General features: G+C 47.2%; 2 protein-coding genes across 18 annotated transcripts in view; one reads left to right on the plus strand and one right to left on the minus strand.

Moving 5' to 3' along the window:
- TARS3 (threonyl-tRNA synthetase 3) overlaps window positions 1–12,215 on the minus strand; it is a 50,481-nt gene extending 38,266 nt beyond the window's left edge. For 3 of the 7 annotated variants that reach the window (XR_014070292.1, XM_081546622.1, XM_081546626.1), the window contains exons 1-3: window positions 4,129–4,497; window positions 2,919–2,978; window positions 1,356–1,552 (exon numbers count right to left, since the gene is read on the minus strand). Coding sequence is in view for 6 of the 7 variants with exons in the window: in XM_081546622.1 (XP_081402748.1) it covers window positions 1,356–1,552; window positions 2,919–2,978; window positions 4,129–4,431 (560 nt within the window). In the remaining variant the exon portion in view is untranslated. Of the gene's footprint in view, window positions 1–1,355; window positions 1,553–2,918; window positions 2,979–3,700; window positions 4,498–11,964 lie in introns of those variants that run through there. The other 4 variants (XM_081546628.1, XM_081546623.1, XM_081546624.1 and 1 more) reach the window with 4 other exon arrangements.
- A 71-nt stretch (window positions 12,216–12,286) lies between these two features.
- The window catches only part of TJP1 (tight junction protein 1), a 338,414-nt gene continuing 333,541 nt past the window's right edge, over window positions 12,287–17,159 (plus strand). For 6 of the 11 annotated variants that reach the window (XM_081546596.1, XM_081546601.1, XM_081546577.1 and 3 more), the window contains exon 1: window positions 12,287–12,595. The gene's annotated coding sequence lies outside the window, so the exon portion shown is untranslated. Of the gene's footprint in view, window positions 12,596–16,288; window positions 16,416–17,159 lie in introns of all 11 variants that reach the window. The other 5 variants (XM_081546603.1, XM_081546595.1, XM_081546604.1 and 2 more) reach the window with 1 other exon arrangement.

Here is a 17,159-nt window from a genome sequence, read left to right on the forward strand (position 1 = left end):
GACCTCTGCTTTCTTCTTATCAGGTATGTCTGATGTGGCTAGGCCCATCCTTTAGCTCTGGACAATTTTACTTTGTAGACAACTCCTGCAACCCCTCTGTCATCAAACTCGAGGGTGGTTTTAACCTGGTGCCTGTGGAAATGAATATCACTGACAGTGCAGAGGATGAGATGGTTAGATGGCATCACCAACTCGATGGACATGGGTTTGGGTAGACTCCCGGAGTTGGTGATGGACGGGGAGGCCTGGTGTGCTGCGATTCATGGGGTCGCAAAGAGTCGGACACGACTGAGTGACTGAACTGAACTGAACTGACAGTGAAACGAAGAACATGGCCTAGAATGAAACGACCTTATTTCCCGAGCTTGGACCGCCTCTTCAGTGCAGGGCAGCTCAGACTTCAATCTGCCAATATGCATATGACTCTCCACGAGGAGACAGAAGTTTACTTTTTCCTCAAAGCCCATTTTCGCAGTGCATCTATCCATCTCTCCTGGAAAGCACAGGAACAGATGGGAGGGCCCTCGAGGTTGTATGATGTAATAGGGTAAAAAAATACAATCTTAACCATAGCTTTCAAAGGAATCGGAGGATTTGAATTGTTGAAAAGTTTGCTTTTTAAATAAAAGTTTATTTACATGGCAGTTCTGAGCTACAGCTTCCACAGAATTTTATTTAATGCAAGGAATTAACATTAGTCAGAACAACGTAACTTCACTGAAGTGTCTAAATTCTAGGAAGTTCAAAGCATGTATTCCAGGGCTGATCATAGCTCTAACACATACATCTTCAATCTGTAATTAGTAAGCCTTCTTTGTACATTTCTAGAGAGGTTTTAATTTTCAGAGTATCTTCCATATACATTATTTCATTTAATCTTTACAACCTTATAAGGTAAATGATGAAAGGATTATCATTTCCACTTAAGATATAAGAAAACAGGCTTGGACAGCTGGAGGCATCTGCCCACACTGGTCCAAAGACTTACCCGTGGTTATCTACTGGCAGAAGAATGGCTTGGAGTCAAGTCTGACAAAAGACCTGTAAAATCTCATGGAAGTATCTTAATGATAAACCGAGTCAATATCATGTCGCCTGTCAAGGATTACAGGCACTTTTCTCTATTATGTCTTTTTATTAGAACTCTAAAAGTTAGACACTTTAAAGAGGAAGAGACCGTGTTCTGATATTCAATTACTTATTAAATGGCCTCTTTAGAAGCCAAGAGGGAATAAATAAACTGATTACATTTAATTTATTCAACTAAGAAAAAAGTACTTCAGCAGCCTCAAGAACACACTCTCACCAAGCTCTGGCGCAGTACTTAACACTATCTGCTCCACACTACGCTTTACCTAATTTCAGCAGCCACCTGGTAAGGCGTTGTTTTCCAAGCTTGCCCTTTCACTGTTCTCCCATCAGCCACTCTTACTGTGATCACATCGCTTGAATCTCCCTTCTTTTCATAAGTGGCAAGTAAGAGCTGATGATCTTTCTTCAATATTTCAAAAAGCTTCAATCTTTCCTTCATAAAATTTGGTGGATTCTTCACCTGAAAGCCATCAGAATAAAGAATATGGTAAGGTTAACACACACAGCCCACTTTTTTTCTAACTGCTCAGCTCTAAATCGGAGAAGGCAATGGCACCCCACTCCAGTACTCTTGCCTGGAAAATCCCATGGACAGAGGAGCCTGGTAGGCTACAGTCCATGGGGTCGCTAAGAGTCGGACACGACTGAGCGACTTCACTTTCACTTTTCCCTTTCATGCATTGGAGGAGGAAATGGCAACCCACTCCAGTATTCTTGCCTGGAGAATCCTAGGGACGGCAGAGCCTGGTGGGCTGCTGTCTATGGGGTCGCACAGAGTCGGACACGACTGAAGCGACTTAGCAGCAGCAGTAGCAGCAGCTCTAAATAAGCCCCACCCTCCTCAGCAGGCCCAGGGCATCCCCCTGCACCAGCCCCTAGGCTCTGCTTTCACTCCCAGCCTCTAGAGACTCCCCTCCACATGGCTGACCCCCTCCCAACTCAGTGTCTGCATGCTCCTGTCTGCCTCTGTGACCCCATGGACTGTAGCCCACCAAGCTCCTCTGCCCCTGGGATTCTCTGGGCAAGAATGCTGGATTTCCTTTTCTAGGGGATCTTCCCAATCCAGGGATTGAAAATGAGGCTCCTGCATTGGCAGGCAGGTTCTTGACCACCGAGCCACGCAAAGCCCTCTTCTTCCAACTGCTATATCCACTGGCATCGCCCTTCTCTGCACACTCAGCAAGTGTGTGCACAGAGCCACATAACTCAGCCCTTACTGATACACTATCTGACTTTGTTCTCTAGTTGTTTCTCCTATTTGTCTGAACTCAACTCTAGGGACCCCTGTGAGGCCAAGAACTCTTCCTCTGCTCCTACCAAATGTTGATGTGCTTTATCAGTTCTCTCCAGTTGCTGTAATGACTTATATTAAAAAAGCAACAAAACCAGTTTCCTTAACACAAAAGAAAAGCTCTGCTGTCTCAACTTAGACTAAGCAGTGCTTTATGGCTGTGTGGCTGTCTCATCTCTCTAAGCTAAGATAGCTTTCTTTTAAAAAATAAAAAATCTGTATTTATTTATTTTTGGCTGTGCTGTGTCTTTTTTGCTGCATAGGCTTTTCTCTAATTTTGGTGAGTGGGGGCTACTCTCTATTATAGGTGCATGGATTTCTCATTGCAGTGGCTTCTCTTGCGGAGCATGGGCTGTAGGTATGCAGGCTCAGTAGTTGTGGCTCCCAGGCTCCAGAGCTACAGTTCATGGAGTCACAAAGAGTTGGACATGACTGAGCACAAACACACACACACACACACCCCTGGGCAATTAACTATATAAGCATATTTAAATTACAGGTAGTATTCTATATTATTTCCACAGCAATGACTTACCTTATTGTCAGGCTCGATCTTCTTTTTAAAGTCCTCTTCTGGGCTTTGGCTAGGTGGAGGCTGACAAACAAACGGAAATAATAAACAACTCATACCAATGACCACAAAGAGCAACACGTTTGAAGCCTAAGGAAGGGGAGGGACAGGTCAGCATGCAGCAGGTATCCCATGTGAGAGGCTCTCCTGACCACCACCTTCAACCCTCAACAGGTAAGTGGTTTTCTGGGGTTCAGTGCTTCCTGATTGTGCACTTTCACACATTCTTGCTAAGTGCACTTACTAGATTTTGCTCTTTAATTGTTCCCCCCACCCCAAATCTTAAACAATGTCCCTGGAAGTCAGTTGCAGAGTTGTCACCAGCGACTTTAAATGCACTGTTTCAGGAAGGTGTTACCCAGGAACACCACAGTCCCCTGGCAAAAAAGTGAGGAGCGTCCACAGTCTTACTGAGCCACAGTAAGAACTTAAAATGCCCTACATCACTGGAAGGTAAGTGAATCAAAACACTAACATGCATGCATGCTCAGTCATCTCTGACTCTTTGCAACCCCATGGACTGCAGCACACCAGGCTTCCCTGTCCTTCACCATCTCCCAGAGCTCACTCAATCTTACGTCCATTGAGTCGATGATGCCATGCAATCATCTCACCCTCTGTCGCCCCCTTCTCCTTGTGCCCTCAATCTTTCAGACATTATTAAGTGACAAGGTTAAATACGCAAATCTCAAGACAGACCTCCCCCCCACCCCGAAACAAGGCAAGGACCAAACACCCCAAGCCACCTGTCGTCAACAGGTCAGACCAGCCATTAATCAGAACGAAGGGAAGGGTTTCTATACGGAGCTACTGGTCTACTGCCCAAGCAAAGAGCACTGAGTTTTAAACACCGCAGCATTTTTTTCAAAGAAAGGAGAACCCTATTTCTGCCACTGAAGAAAATGAGTAGCGGAAAATTTAGAAGAGCTGAGACATCACTGCCTTAGGTCAGCCTGGCGATCGCTGCAAACGCAGCGGCCCTGGGGTGTCTGGCCTGCGGTGGGCTCCGGGCCCGAGCGAGGTCGTGGGGGGGACGGGGAGGAGGCCTGGTCTCAGCACCTTCCTGCTGCCCATTGGCCCTCAGCGCACCCGCAACTGCCGCCCGCTCAACCCTCGGCCGGCAGCGCACCCGCCCCGCCCCGCCCCGCCCGGCAGACAGCCCCATCTTCCTTACCTGTGCGCCTGCCGCCGCGCGCCCCGCCTCCGCCCGCGCCGCGCTCTCCAGCCGCGCCTGGTGGCTCAGCTCCTCCGCAAGGCACAGCCGCAGACGGTGCAGGCGGTGGCGCAGTTCGCGGTTCTCTGCCCGCAGCTGCGCCACCTCGCGCGTGAGGCACGGCCCCTCGGCCTGGCAGCGATCTGGAGCGTTCAGCTGCTCGTCCCTCAGACGGTGGACCTCTGCCCACAGCCAGCGGATGTCCTCCTCCTGCCGCGCCAGGCGCGACGCCACCGCCTCAGCCGCAAGGGCCTCGGCCGCCATGGCAGCAACCTCGCCTCCCACACGCACCGGCGCCACGCGTGGACAGCGGACAGCGAAGGGCGCACTGCGGGGGCGGGGCACGGCGGGCGCTGTATAAACTGGGGGGCGGGGCGCCAGGGCAGGGTGGGACCAGTTGTACACTGCAGGGGCGGGGCGATAGGAGCAGACGGGGACGCAGATACTGGGCGGGGCTATAGGAACTGTAGGGGCGGGGCGATGTGGAAGGGTGGGGCCGGCCATGCACCGCAGGAGCGGGGCGATAGTAGCTGAGGGGGGCGGATGTATGAGGCGGGGCTCTAGGAACTGTAGGGGCGGGGCCATGTGGAAAGGTGGAGCCAGGTGTGCACAGCCGGGGTGGGACGATAGGCTCTAGCGAGGCGGGTCCATAGGACCTGTAGGGGGCGGGGCGAAGAGAAGAGGCGGAGTGAAAGGTACCGTAAAGAAGACGAGGCAGTGGGAGGGGTGGGGCCAGTTGTACACTGCAGGGCGGGGCTATGGAACGAGGGGCGGGGCGGTGAAGAGGGGCCAGGAGCCCAGGAAGGGACGGGGCAGGTGGATCCAGGTTGGGCACTCTTTTGGGGGGAGACCTCCCGGTACCGGCAGGCTGGCCTGTAGAGCGGCGTTGGCCCTGAATAGGTTCAAGGTACCTTCAGAGCTACCAGTATGTTCAGTTCAGTCGCTTAGTCATGTCCGACTCTTTGCGACCCCATGGACTGCAGCACGCCATTATGTTGCCAAAATGCAAATTGTCCAAAACCTTGGGAACATCTCCCTTCCCAGAATGGTTCTTGTCTTTCCCCTCTCAAATGCTGGCAGTCACCATTCTTTTAATTTGTCCCCAGATTCTAAAAAGTGGCCATTGAGAACTGACCTTCTTTGGCCTCATGCGAAGGCTGGCCAAGTGCAGAGGCCACAGCACCAGGGCACTCAGATCGCTACAGAGATTTACATCTGATGGCACAAAAACGCTAGCGCCTCGAGGGTAGGGCAAATGCCATTAGGTCTTTGTGTCCCACATAACCATGAGCACACACCCTCCCATAGAAGCAACACAAATTGGTTTTTATTAACATTCTTACGGCTTGGGATGTGGCAAACCTTGTTCTAAGATCTTTACACAAGAATGAACTCCTTTAATAGATACGTATATTGAGAGACACAGCCATTTATAGGTGGAGAAACTGGAGCAAAGAGAGGTTACATGATCAAGAGTAGAGGGAGGGATGAGTAGGTGGAGCACAGAGGATGTTAGTGCAATGAAGCTCCATCTGATGTTGTAATGACGAACACATGTTATTATGCATTTTCCAAACCGACAGGATCTGAAACACCAAGAGTGAACTATGCACTCTGGGCGATAATTACATGTCAATGTAGATTCATCCTTGTAACCAAAGTACCCCTCTGATGGGGGATGTTGATAATGGGTGAGGGGGAGGCTGTGGTGGGGGGGCAGCGGGTACATGGGATGCTCTGTACTTTCTGTTCAACTTTGCTGCGAACCTAGAACTGCTCTAAAAAATAAGGTCTGTTAAGACAGGGGTCCCTGTGGCCTGTTAGGAACCAGGCTGCACAGCAGGTCAGAGTTAGGGTTAAGGTCAGGGTATGTTTGAAATGGGACTTCCCTGGTGACTCAGCAGTAAAGGATTTGCCTGCAATGCAGGAGCCACAGGAGACATGGGTTCAATCCCTGGATTAGGGAAGATCCCCTTATGGAGGGCATGGCAACCTACTCCAGTATTCTTGTCTGTAGAATCTCATGGACAGAGGAGCCTGACAGGCTACAAAGAGGTCACAAAGAGTCGGATATGACTGAAGCGACTTAGCCGGCAACACACATGTTTGAGATAGCTTCAAATCTCCATACATTCTGGATTAAATTCAAGGCAGAATATCCTGAGATTACCACAAAAGTACTGAAAAGCCAGCTTCCATTTCCAGTATCCCATCTTTGTGAAGCACAGTTTTCTGCAGTGACAGCAACCAACATGAGATTCCAGAGTAGACTGGACATAAGCAACACACTCGGGGTGTCACTGTCTCCCATCACCCCTAGGTGGGACCCTCCAGTTGCAGGAAACAAGCTCAGGGCTCTCATTGATTCCACACTATAGTGAGTGGTACAATTATTTCATTATATATCACAATGTGGTAATAATAGAAACAAAGGGCACAATAAATGTGATGCACTTGAATCATCCCAAAACCAGCCCCACTCTCTGGTCAGTGGAAAAATTCTTTTCGTGAAACCGGTGAAAGTCGATCAGTCATATCCAACTCTCCGAGACCCCATGGGCTATAGCCCCCTAGGCTCCTCTATCCATGGGATTCTCCAGGCAAGAATACTGGAATAGGTTGCCTTTCCCTTCTCCAGGGAATCTTCCCAACCCAGGGATCGAACCCGGGTCACCTGCATTGCATGCAGATTCTTTACCATCTGAGCCACCAAGGTAGCCCTGTGAAACCTGTGCCTGGTGCCAAAACGATTGGGGACTGCTGTATGAAGGAAAAGAAATCGCCTGAGAGACTACCAAATACCACAAGATGGCACTGGTTCCCTTAGAAGTTTCAGCGTGGGGCTCATGACCTTTGCTGCTGGTGCTGAAGAAAGGAGTCAGATTCTATGTCATCTGGTCCTGTTCTAACAACACTCAAAATGCTTTACAGTCGTCACAATTCAGCTCCAGCTTTGTACTTTCAATAGATGTTTTAAAATATGGAGTTTACTGTTACTCAGGCAGGGTGAGGCCAACAGATCAGGAGACCATTGAAAAGGTGGTCTGTCACCTACAGTTTCCAAGAGGAGAGGGTGCTCTGTTTCAGGCAAGGCCACGTGGGGAATCATGGGGTCCATCAGGAGACTGGAGGAGCAGGAAGCAGATGTGGATAAGAGCCTTTATGTGGTTTCTGCAGGGAGGAATGGGTGAGGTTTAGTAAGCAGGCTTACAATGGGCTAGTTTGAGTACATTCAGCAGCCTGTGGGGCAGACAGTCTGTGCCTAGTTTTCTGGCCTTGTAGTGATTAGGGCAGGTGGAGTGTGGCCCCAGGTGTAAGGATCCCATAAAGGAGGTGTGGGGGGTGTGGCTTTTAGATTGGTAACTTGCCTATAAAAGGCATGCTTGCAGGCAAGTCCTCTTCTGTCTCTAGGACCTGGCCAGCCCTCAAGGGGAAGGAGGCCATCTCTTCAGAGTCAGCAAGGCCCCAAGATAGCAAAACACCAGGAAAACATGGTTAACACAAATGAGTATGATGACACAGAATTATTTTCTCAAGGTCACACACGAGGTCAGAAGCAAAACCAGGAAGTCTTCTGTGACTCTACCACCAGACAACCGCAAGGGTGTTTGGATTTATGAAAAGTAACTCTTCCACACAGATATTGTAGAAAAATATCTATTTGCTTCTATAAACAGAACTGGCAGGGATATTAGAGAATAGCAGACCTTTTTTTTATCAATTTCCTAACCGGAAAAAAAGTTTTAGAAAGTCAGGCTTCTTTAAATCTTTTCTCTTCACCTGGAAATGATCTGTTTTGTTTAAAAAAAAAAAAATGTATTGGAGTATAGTTGATTTACAATATAGTATTAGTTTCAGGAGTACAGCAAAGTGATTCAGTTATGCATATACATGCATCCACTCTTTTTCAAACTCTTTTCCTATACAGGTTATTACTGAGTATTGTTATTACAGAGTATTGAGTAGAGTTCGCTGTGCTATGAGTAGGTTCTTCTTGGGTGAATGATCTTAGAGTGACTTTTAGAGAGAAGATGAGTGATGTGAGCAGGAAAAGGACCCTGAGGCCATACTTCATCTCACGGGTAAAGGAAGAGGGACAGACCAGAGAAGAACAGGTCCCCTTCAGACGCAACCAGGGAGCATCCCGAGGTCACTAGGGCCTCGGGGCTCCAGCAGGTAGAGTAATCATATTATACAATCCTCAATGAGGCATGGCTTATGGCCGTGCACTCTTCCAACCTGGCAATAATCTCTTCTAATCTGATCCATTAATTGAACACCAGGGCTGGATCAGAAGGGAGGGGTCATCTATGAGACCGGATCATTTAACCAAGTCATCACACAGAAGTGTCCCAATTTCTTTTTTTTTCTTTTGAACTTTTTATTTTGTATTGGGTTATACTAGATTAACAATTTTGCGATAGTTTCAGGTGAATGGTGAAGGGACTCAGCTATACATACAATGTATTCATTCTCCCCCAAACTCCCCTCTCATCCAGGCTGTCATATAACATTGAGCAGAGTTCCCTGTGCTATACAGGAGGTCCTTGTTTGTTATCCATTTTAAATGTAGCAGTGTGTACATGTTCATCCTCCCTGGAGAAGGAAATGGCAACCCACTCAAGTATTTCTGCCTGGAGAATCCCGTGGACAGAGGAGCCTGGCAGACTACTGCCCATGGGGTCGCAAAGAGTCGGACACGACTGAGCGACTAAACCACCACATGTCCGTCCTCAACTCCCTAACTATCCCTTCCCCTCGGCAGCCATAAGTTCGTCCTCTAAGTCTGCGAGTAAGTTTTGTAACTAAGTTTATTTGTATCATTTCTTTTTAAATCCCACATATAAGGGATGTCATATGATATTTCTCATTCTCTGTCTGTCTTACTTCACTCAGTATGACAATCTCTGGGTCCATCCATGTTGCTACAAATGAGGTGTCCCAATTTCTGAAAGAAAAGAAACCATGTACTAAGAAATAGCACTTAGCGAACAGTTTGGGAAAACTGAAATGCCCTGTCCAAAATCTGCAGGCAGGCTGGTTGTCAGGCTGTGTCCAACCCCACACGAGGGCACAGAGAAGGCCAGAGAGATCAGCAGCCAGGTCCTGACACAGCTTCCACTGTCACAAGGAGACCCTTCATACAGACCATGAGCCTGTTACATTTGTGATGTTAAAAATAATCATTTGGACTTGGATTTTTAAAGTATCTTTGATATTAATTTCTCATTTAAACGCTTTCTTCTCACAATCACCATCTGTGTTTTTTCAGTCTTTAACTTTATTGAGGCTTTCAATGGCTAAGTCAAAGATCTCTCTTGGTAAATGTCACACTGCACTTATAAATGTGTGGGTTATTTTCAGATATCTTTTGATATTGATTTCTAACATAATTCCATAATGATAAGAGAACGGACTCTGTATGATTTCATTATCTTTAGACCATGAAATTTTGGCACCTTCTTTTATGTCCCTGTATATGTACCAGTACCTCCTGGTTTATAGTATATGGGAACTTGAATAGAATTTGTATCCTACTGTTGTGTGAAAATTGTATACATCTTTATTATGATGAATTGGTTCACAGTGCTTTCCAGTTCTGCTATATCCTTCTACTTTTCTGTCTATTCATTCTATTAATTTTTGAGGGTTTGATATTGAAACTCCAACTAAAAATCTTAATTTATCTACTTAAAAAATATTGTAATATATGGTGGAATTAAGATCATGGCATCAAATCCCATCACTTCATGACAAACAGATGGGGAAGAAATGGAAATAGTGGCAGATTTTATTTTTTGGGGCTCCAAAATTACTGTGGATGGTGACTATAGTTCAGTTCAGTCGCTCAGTAGTGTACTACCCTTTTCGATCCCATGGACTGCAGCATGCCAGGCCTCCCTGTCCATCACCAACTCCCGAAGCTTACCCAAACTCATATGCATCGAGTTGGTGATGCCATCCAACCATGTCATCCTATGTCGCCCCCTTCTCCTCCCACCTTCAATCATTCCCAGCATCAGGGTCTTTTCCAATGAGTCCGTTCTTTGCATCAGGTGGCCAAAGTATTGGATTTTCAGTATCAGTCCTTCCAGTGAATATTCAGGACTGATTTCTTTTAGGATTGACTGGTTGGATCTCCTTGCAATCCAAGGGACTTGCAAGAGTCTTGTGCAACACCACAGTTCAAAAGCAACAATTCTCCAGCACTCAGTTTTCTTTATAGTCCAACTCTCACATCCATACATGACTACTGGAAAAACCATACCTTTGACTAGATGGACTTTTGTTGGCAAAGTAATGTCTCTGCTTTTTAATATGCTGTCTAGGTTGGTCATAACTTTTCTTTCAAGGAGAAAGTGTCTTTTAATTTTATGGCTGCAGCCATCATCTGCAGTGATTTTGGAGTCCAAAAAAATAAAGTCTCTCACTGTTTCCATTATTTCCCCATCTATTTGCCATGAAGTGATGGTACTGGATGCCATGATCTTAGTTTTCTGAATGTTGAGTTTTAAGCCAACTTTTTCACTCTCCTCTTTCACTTTCATCAAGAGGCTCTTTAGTTCTTCTTCACTTTCTGCCATAAAGGTGGTGTCATCTGCATATCTGAGGTTATTGATATTTCTCCCAGCAATCTTGATTCCAGCTTGTGCTTCATCCAGCCTGGCATTTCGCATGATGTACTCTGCATATATTAAATAAGCAGAGTGACAATATAACAATACCCAGTTGTGGATGTGACTGGTGATGGAGGTAAAGTCCTGTAAAGAACTTTACAGATGCTGTAAAGAACAGTATTGCATAGGAACCTGGAATATTAGGTCCATGAATCAAGGCAAATTGGTGACTGCAGCCAGGAAATTAAAGATGCTTGCTCCTTGGAACGGAGAAGGCAATGGCACCCCACTCCATTACTCTTGCCTGGAAAATCCCATGGACGGAGGAGCCTGGTAGGCTGCAGTCCATGGGGTCGCTGGGAGTCGGACACCACTGAGCGACTTCACTTTCACTTTTCCCTTTCATGCACTGGAGAAGGAAATGGCAACCCACTCCAGTATTCTTGCCTGGAGAATCCCAGGGACGGAGGAGCCTGGTGGGCTGCCGTCTATGGGGTCGCACAGAGTCGGACACGACTGAAGTGACTTAGCAGCAGCAGCAGCTCCTTGGAAAAAAAGCTAAGACAAGACCAGACAGCATGTTAAAAAGCAGAGACATCACATTGCCAACAAAGGTGTATGTAGTCAAAGCTATGGTTTTTCCAGTAGTTATGTGAGGATGTGAGAGACCATAAACAAGGACCATAAAGAAGGCTGAGTGCTGAAGAACTGATGCTTTCAAACTGTGGTGTTGGAGAAGGCAGCAAGGAGATCAAACCAGTCAATCCTAAAGGAAATCAACCCTGAATATTCATTGGAAGGACTGATGCTAAAGCTTAAGCTACAATACTTTGGTCACCTGATGTGAAGAGCTGGCTCATTGGAAAAGACCCTGATGCTGGGAAAGACTGAGGGCAGGAGAAGAAGGGGGCGCAGCGGATGAAATGGTTAGATAGCATTACCAACTCAGTGGACATGAATTGGAGTAAACTCCAGGAGATAATGGAGGACATGGAAGCTTGGAGTGCTGCAATCCGTGGGGTCGCAGAGAGCCTGAAACGGTTGAGCAACTGAACAACAACAATAGTGGAACTGTATATAACTGCGTTCTGTATTTTCCAAGTCACCTGTAAATGTGTTATGGTGGGGAGCGTGGGGGTGGCGATGTAGGGGTCACCTGGGGTGGGATGAGAGTGCTCACCTGGGAACCGGAGGAGGAATTTCAGCGGGAGGGGATTCAGTCAGGCTGCCTCTGGCTCATCTTTTCATGTTCACCCCCGCAAGGGGTTCACGGTGCAGCGCAATCCTCTTAGGGCACGACCGCCAGCACTACAGGTTTAATCCCAGCCCTCCCCGCAGACCTGCAGTCTCTTCAGACGGCGGGATGAGTCGGCCTGCAGATGCCCGCTCGGTATGGACGGTGCCCGCGGAGGCCGAGGAGCCGCCAGGCCCCGGAGGGAGCGGTTTCTCGGGCCCTCCGCGTGCCAGGGCAGCAGAGAGAGGCGTTGGCTCTTGGTTCTATCACTGCGAGCCGAGGGCACGGAGAGAAAGGGAGAGGCGGGCCCAGCTGCTCGCGGAGATCCCCGGGAGTTACCGAGAGAGGGCGCTGCGGGCCCTGGACGTGGGCTCGGTGCTCCCACATCTGGTGTACGATGGCCTGTTCTCTCTGCAGGAGGGCACCCAGATCCTCTCCCGGGCTGGCTATCAGCAGAGAGTGGACGCTTTCTTCCTGAAGCTGGGCTCCAAAGGGCCGGAGGCGTTCTGTGCTTTTTGCTCTCATCTGGAGGAATTCTGCCCTTACCTGCTCACCTGCTTTTTTCTTTACTTCCAAGGTAAGAACACGCTTTGCTCTGAGAAGTGGTAAGAAGGATGAATGATGGTCTAATCAAAATATCTGGTACCACAACCACGCTTTTTAAGAATGAGTTTCAGGGACTTTCCTGGTGGTCCAGTGATGAAGACACTTTTCTTCCACTGCAAGGGACGTGTGTTAGATCCCTTGTCAGACAGGGAACTAGGATCCCACGTGCCCCGCTACACGCCAAAAAAAAAAAAAGGAGCATTGATTTTTATTTTAATAAAAAGATCCAGTACTTCTTTCAGTACTCCTTTCCAGTACTGATGATACAGAAATAAATGTCTGTGGCATCACATAAAACTTTACACAACACAGCCTAGAGGGTGATTTCAGTTGTCTGATAGAATGATTTTCACCTTTCTGATTTTAACGAGGGGACTTTTAATTGCAAAGCATAAAATATTCATTGAACTTCTCTGGTGGCTCAGTCAGTAAAGAATCTGCCTGCAATGCAGGAGATGTGGGTTTAATCTCTGGGTGGGGAAGATCCCCTGGAGAAGGAAATGGCAACCTACGCCAGTATTCTTGCCTGGGAAATCCCATGGACAGAGGAGCCTGGCAGGCTGCAGTCCATGGGGGTCATGTGTCAGACATGACTTAGTGACTAAACCACCACCAAAACATTAATAGATTAAGGTTCTGTTCATGGAAGCTGGCCTGAGCTTTCATTCTACATGTGAAGGCACACAAGTTGCAATGGTTCCTCAAAATGTAAGAGTTACCATATGACCAGGATTCTACTGCTTGGTATGTTCCCATGAGAAGTAAAAACATATGTCCACAGAAAAAACCTGTATGAGAATGTTTGCAACAGCATTGTTCATGATAGCCAAGAAGCAATGATCCAAATGACCATCAAGTGATGAGTGAATAAACAAAATATGGTAAACTTGTACAATGGAATATTACTCTGACATAAATAGTAATGAAGGCCTAAAAGATACTGTAACATGGATGGGCCTTGAAAACTTTATGCTAAAAGAAATAAGCCAGTTACAAAATGCCACATATTGTATGATTCCAATCATATGAAAGGTCCAAAAGAGATAACTCCATAGAGACAGAAAATAGATTTGTGATTGTCCAGGGCTGCAAGTAAAGGGAATAGGAGTGACTGTGGTTATGCAAATCTGTATCAATGATAACATTTTATAGAACTATATGCCTGTTTGCGTGCCAAGTCACTGAGACCCCATGGACCCTAGCCCACAAGGCTCCTCTGTCCATGGGGATCTCCAGGCAAGAATACTGGAGTGGGTTGCCATTTCCTTCTCCAGGGGATCTTCCTGACCTAGGGATCAAACTGCCGCCTCTTCTGTCTCCTGCAGTGGCAGACAGGCTCTTTACCACTAGTGCCACCAGGGAAGCCATAGAACTATACAACAACCACAAAAAGCAAAAAACCAAAAATACACAAAAAAGAGTGCATGTAAAAAGTAGTACAATCTGAATAACATCTATGGATTAGTACAGTGCCAGTATCAGCTTTTTGGTTTAGATGGTTGACTATTTGATATTGTAACTAAGATTATGCAAAACAATATATTAGAGGAAGTAGAGTGAAAGATACATGAGGGATGTCTGTATTATTTTTGCAACTTCTACACAAGCCTAAAACTCCTCGAAAATTAAAATTAGTGTGTGTGTGTGTGTGTGTGTGTGTGTGTGTGTGTGTGTGTGTGTGTGTGTGTATAAACACAGCAATACATTTTCAAGAATTTAACTGGAGGGATTATTTTTCAAAAATCAAATTCTAAAATGTTCAATGTCTTTTGCTAATTGAATTCCATATGGATGGTCAGGATTTAAGAGTTTTAAAGTAACCTCTATAGCTGGTTCCCTAGGTAACAATTTCAAGCTCTTCTGCAAGTTCTTTACAGAGGTTTGCTTTCTTCCAGTATGGGGTGACCCAACTGTGGGGCTCGCCCTCTGTGGGTCCCCAGAAGGAGCTGCTTTATGATGGCCGATCATGACATCTCCCTTTAAAAGTAACTGGTCTCCTTAAGTGGGACTAGAATGTGCAAAAGCCTAGGAGGCCTTTCCATTCTTCTTATATACACAGGGCCAACTGCCATCATTAGACATACATACTATAAACAAACACGTCCCAGCGTGACCACGCAAGAAAGCATCCCAGTCAGCAGTTATGCTTCAGAGCAAATGCAAAGGAAAAATGACCTAATCAGTATAAAGGTGAAGGCCAGAAGTTACTGTATTTCACTCCGTATCAGCAGCTAGTGCGATGTGGGGCCCAAGAGCACAATGGTGTTTTATGCCCGCATTTTAAAAATAAGTTTTATTTATTTATGTCTGGCTGTGCTGGATCTTTGTTGCTGTGCACAGGCTTTCTCTAGTTGCAGTGAGTGGGGGCTACTCCTTGTTGCTGTGTGCAGAAGTCTTAGTGTGGTGGCTTCTCTTGTTGCAGAGCACAGGCTCCAGAGCACAGGCTCAGTAGTTGTGACACATGGGCTTAGCTACTCCTTGGCGTGTGGATTCTTTCTGGACCAGGGATCAAACCCGTGTCCCCTGCATTGGCAGGCAGGTTCTTATCCATTGTGCCACCAGGGAAGTCCTAAGTCCACATTGTAATGTTGTTTGTGGGAGGACTTGTAACGGTCATTTGTGCCCATAGAAATGAAGGGTGCCTGACACTCTTAATTACAGGAGAGAAGCCCCCACATAAGGAGAGAGACTCATCCCTATGGCCCCTTAAGGTGGCCGCCCCATTTCTCCTGTTCCCATCCTTGTGCACAGGCCAGAGAGGCAGGCCCTAGAGCTGAAAAGACCACTAAGTGTGAGCAGAGCCAGCCTCTCCCTCAGCCCAGCTCCTGAGGGAGCTCTTCCAGGATGATGGGATTCCCTGTGGCCGCACAGACCACAACACATCAGCAACTGGTAGGTTTGAGACCAGTGCTGGGAGGGTGGAGGAAGTGCATGTGAGTGGGCATGTGAGGGAGTGGGGCACGTGAGCGAGGGCCAGGGCAGGCAGAGGTGGGCAGAGAGGTTGGTGAGTGGCCTCGGATGCTGAAGGGCCCCCACAGAAGGTTTAATTGGGTGCCATCAGCTCTTTGCCAGGGAAGATGGCCTCTTATGACAGATGGGAGGTGGGACAAAGATGCTGGCCAAGAACAAAGTCTCAGACAGGTTGATCAGGCGTAACGATTTGAACCAGGCCCTGGAGAGGGAGAAGACGAGCTTCCCTGGTGAACCTCATGTGACTGTACCTCCCAACCCCACCAGGCCATGCCTGTCCTGGGTCAGCGGCTCGCAGGAAGCCACCTGAGAAAGGGATTCTCGTTCCGCCTTCCTCTTCTTCTTCCTTCCTTGTTTCCATGAAACAAACATTCCATATCGTAAGGAATGTAAGTACTGACTCCAGAGTTCTGTACCCAGGAAGATAGCAACATAGGCTTCTGAAAGCCAGCCCATCTCTTCGAGCCCCTGCAAGTGAGAGACTGTTTATTTTGAAGGACTAAGCATGAACCATGTTTCACTGAACTAATAGGTGTCTAGTCAGCAAAATCTGGCCCGAACCCTGTTTGTCCTTTTCTGTGCCATTTAAACGGCCACGTCTCTAGCGACAGACGACTTAAGGGAAGGGAAGCGGGCAGTGACAGGTGAGCCAGCGTCTCGCCAGACTTTGACTCCTGGTTCTGTTCTGACTCAGAGAGGACCCGCGGGGCCCTGCAAGACACAGCTGCTGCAGAGCAGAAGGCAAAGGCTGGAGCTCAGCCTGAAAAACTTCACAGAGTCCTTGAGCCGGAGGATCTGGAAAGTCTTCAATTATTTAACAAGTATGTTCACATTCCCAGTGTGTTTGCAGCCTTTCAAAAGTCCTGCCTTTTTCTTTTTAGATTTCTTCCTCCTGTGTAGATCTGATTCCACCCTGACCCCTGAGCCTTTAGAAATCATCTTGTGTCCTCAGTCGTGTCCGACTCTTTGCAACCCCATGGACTGTAGCCTGCCAGGTTCCTTTGTCCATGGGATTCTCCAGGCAAGAATACTGGGATGGGTTGCCATTCCCTTCTCCAGGGCATCTTCCCAACCCACAGATCAAACCCAGGTCTCCTGCACCTCCTGATGGTAGACAGATTCTTTATTGCTGAGCCACTGGGAAAGCCTTTCACAAATTGTCATGCTGATGCCCATATTTCTGAGGACATACCTAGGTCGCTGTGTGGCTTCTTGGGTTGTTTCATAGTATAGAAAGAACAGTTCTTGGAGAGCACAGTTATCGTAGGCCCTTGATGCTGTGGGAGCACACTCCCTACTTTCCTGGGGTATTGTTCTTTTAAACTGGAGGATAATTGCTTTACAATGTGTCAATTTCTGCTGTACAACAAAGTGAATCATATATATATATATATATATATATATATATAAATATATCCCTTCCCTCTTGAACCTCTTCCCCATCCCTGCCCCCATCCCACACCTCTAGATCATCACAGAGCACTGAGCTGAGCTTCCTGTGCTGTTTTACACATGGTGGTGTATATATGTCAGTGCTACTCTCTCAGTACATCCTACCTTCTCCT

Source organism: Giraffa tippelskirchi, chromosome 12 (genome assembly GCF_054371585.1).
Source record: "Giraffa tippelskirchi isolate mGirTip1 chromosome 12, T2T-mGirTip1v1.2.pri, whole genome shotgun sequence".
Classification (NCBI taxonomy): domain Eukaryota; kingdom Metazoa; phylum Chordata; class Mammalia; order Artiodactyla; family Giraffidae; genus Giraffa; species Giraffa tippelskirchi.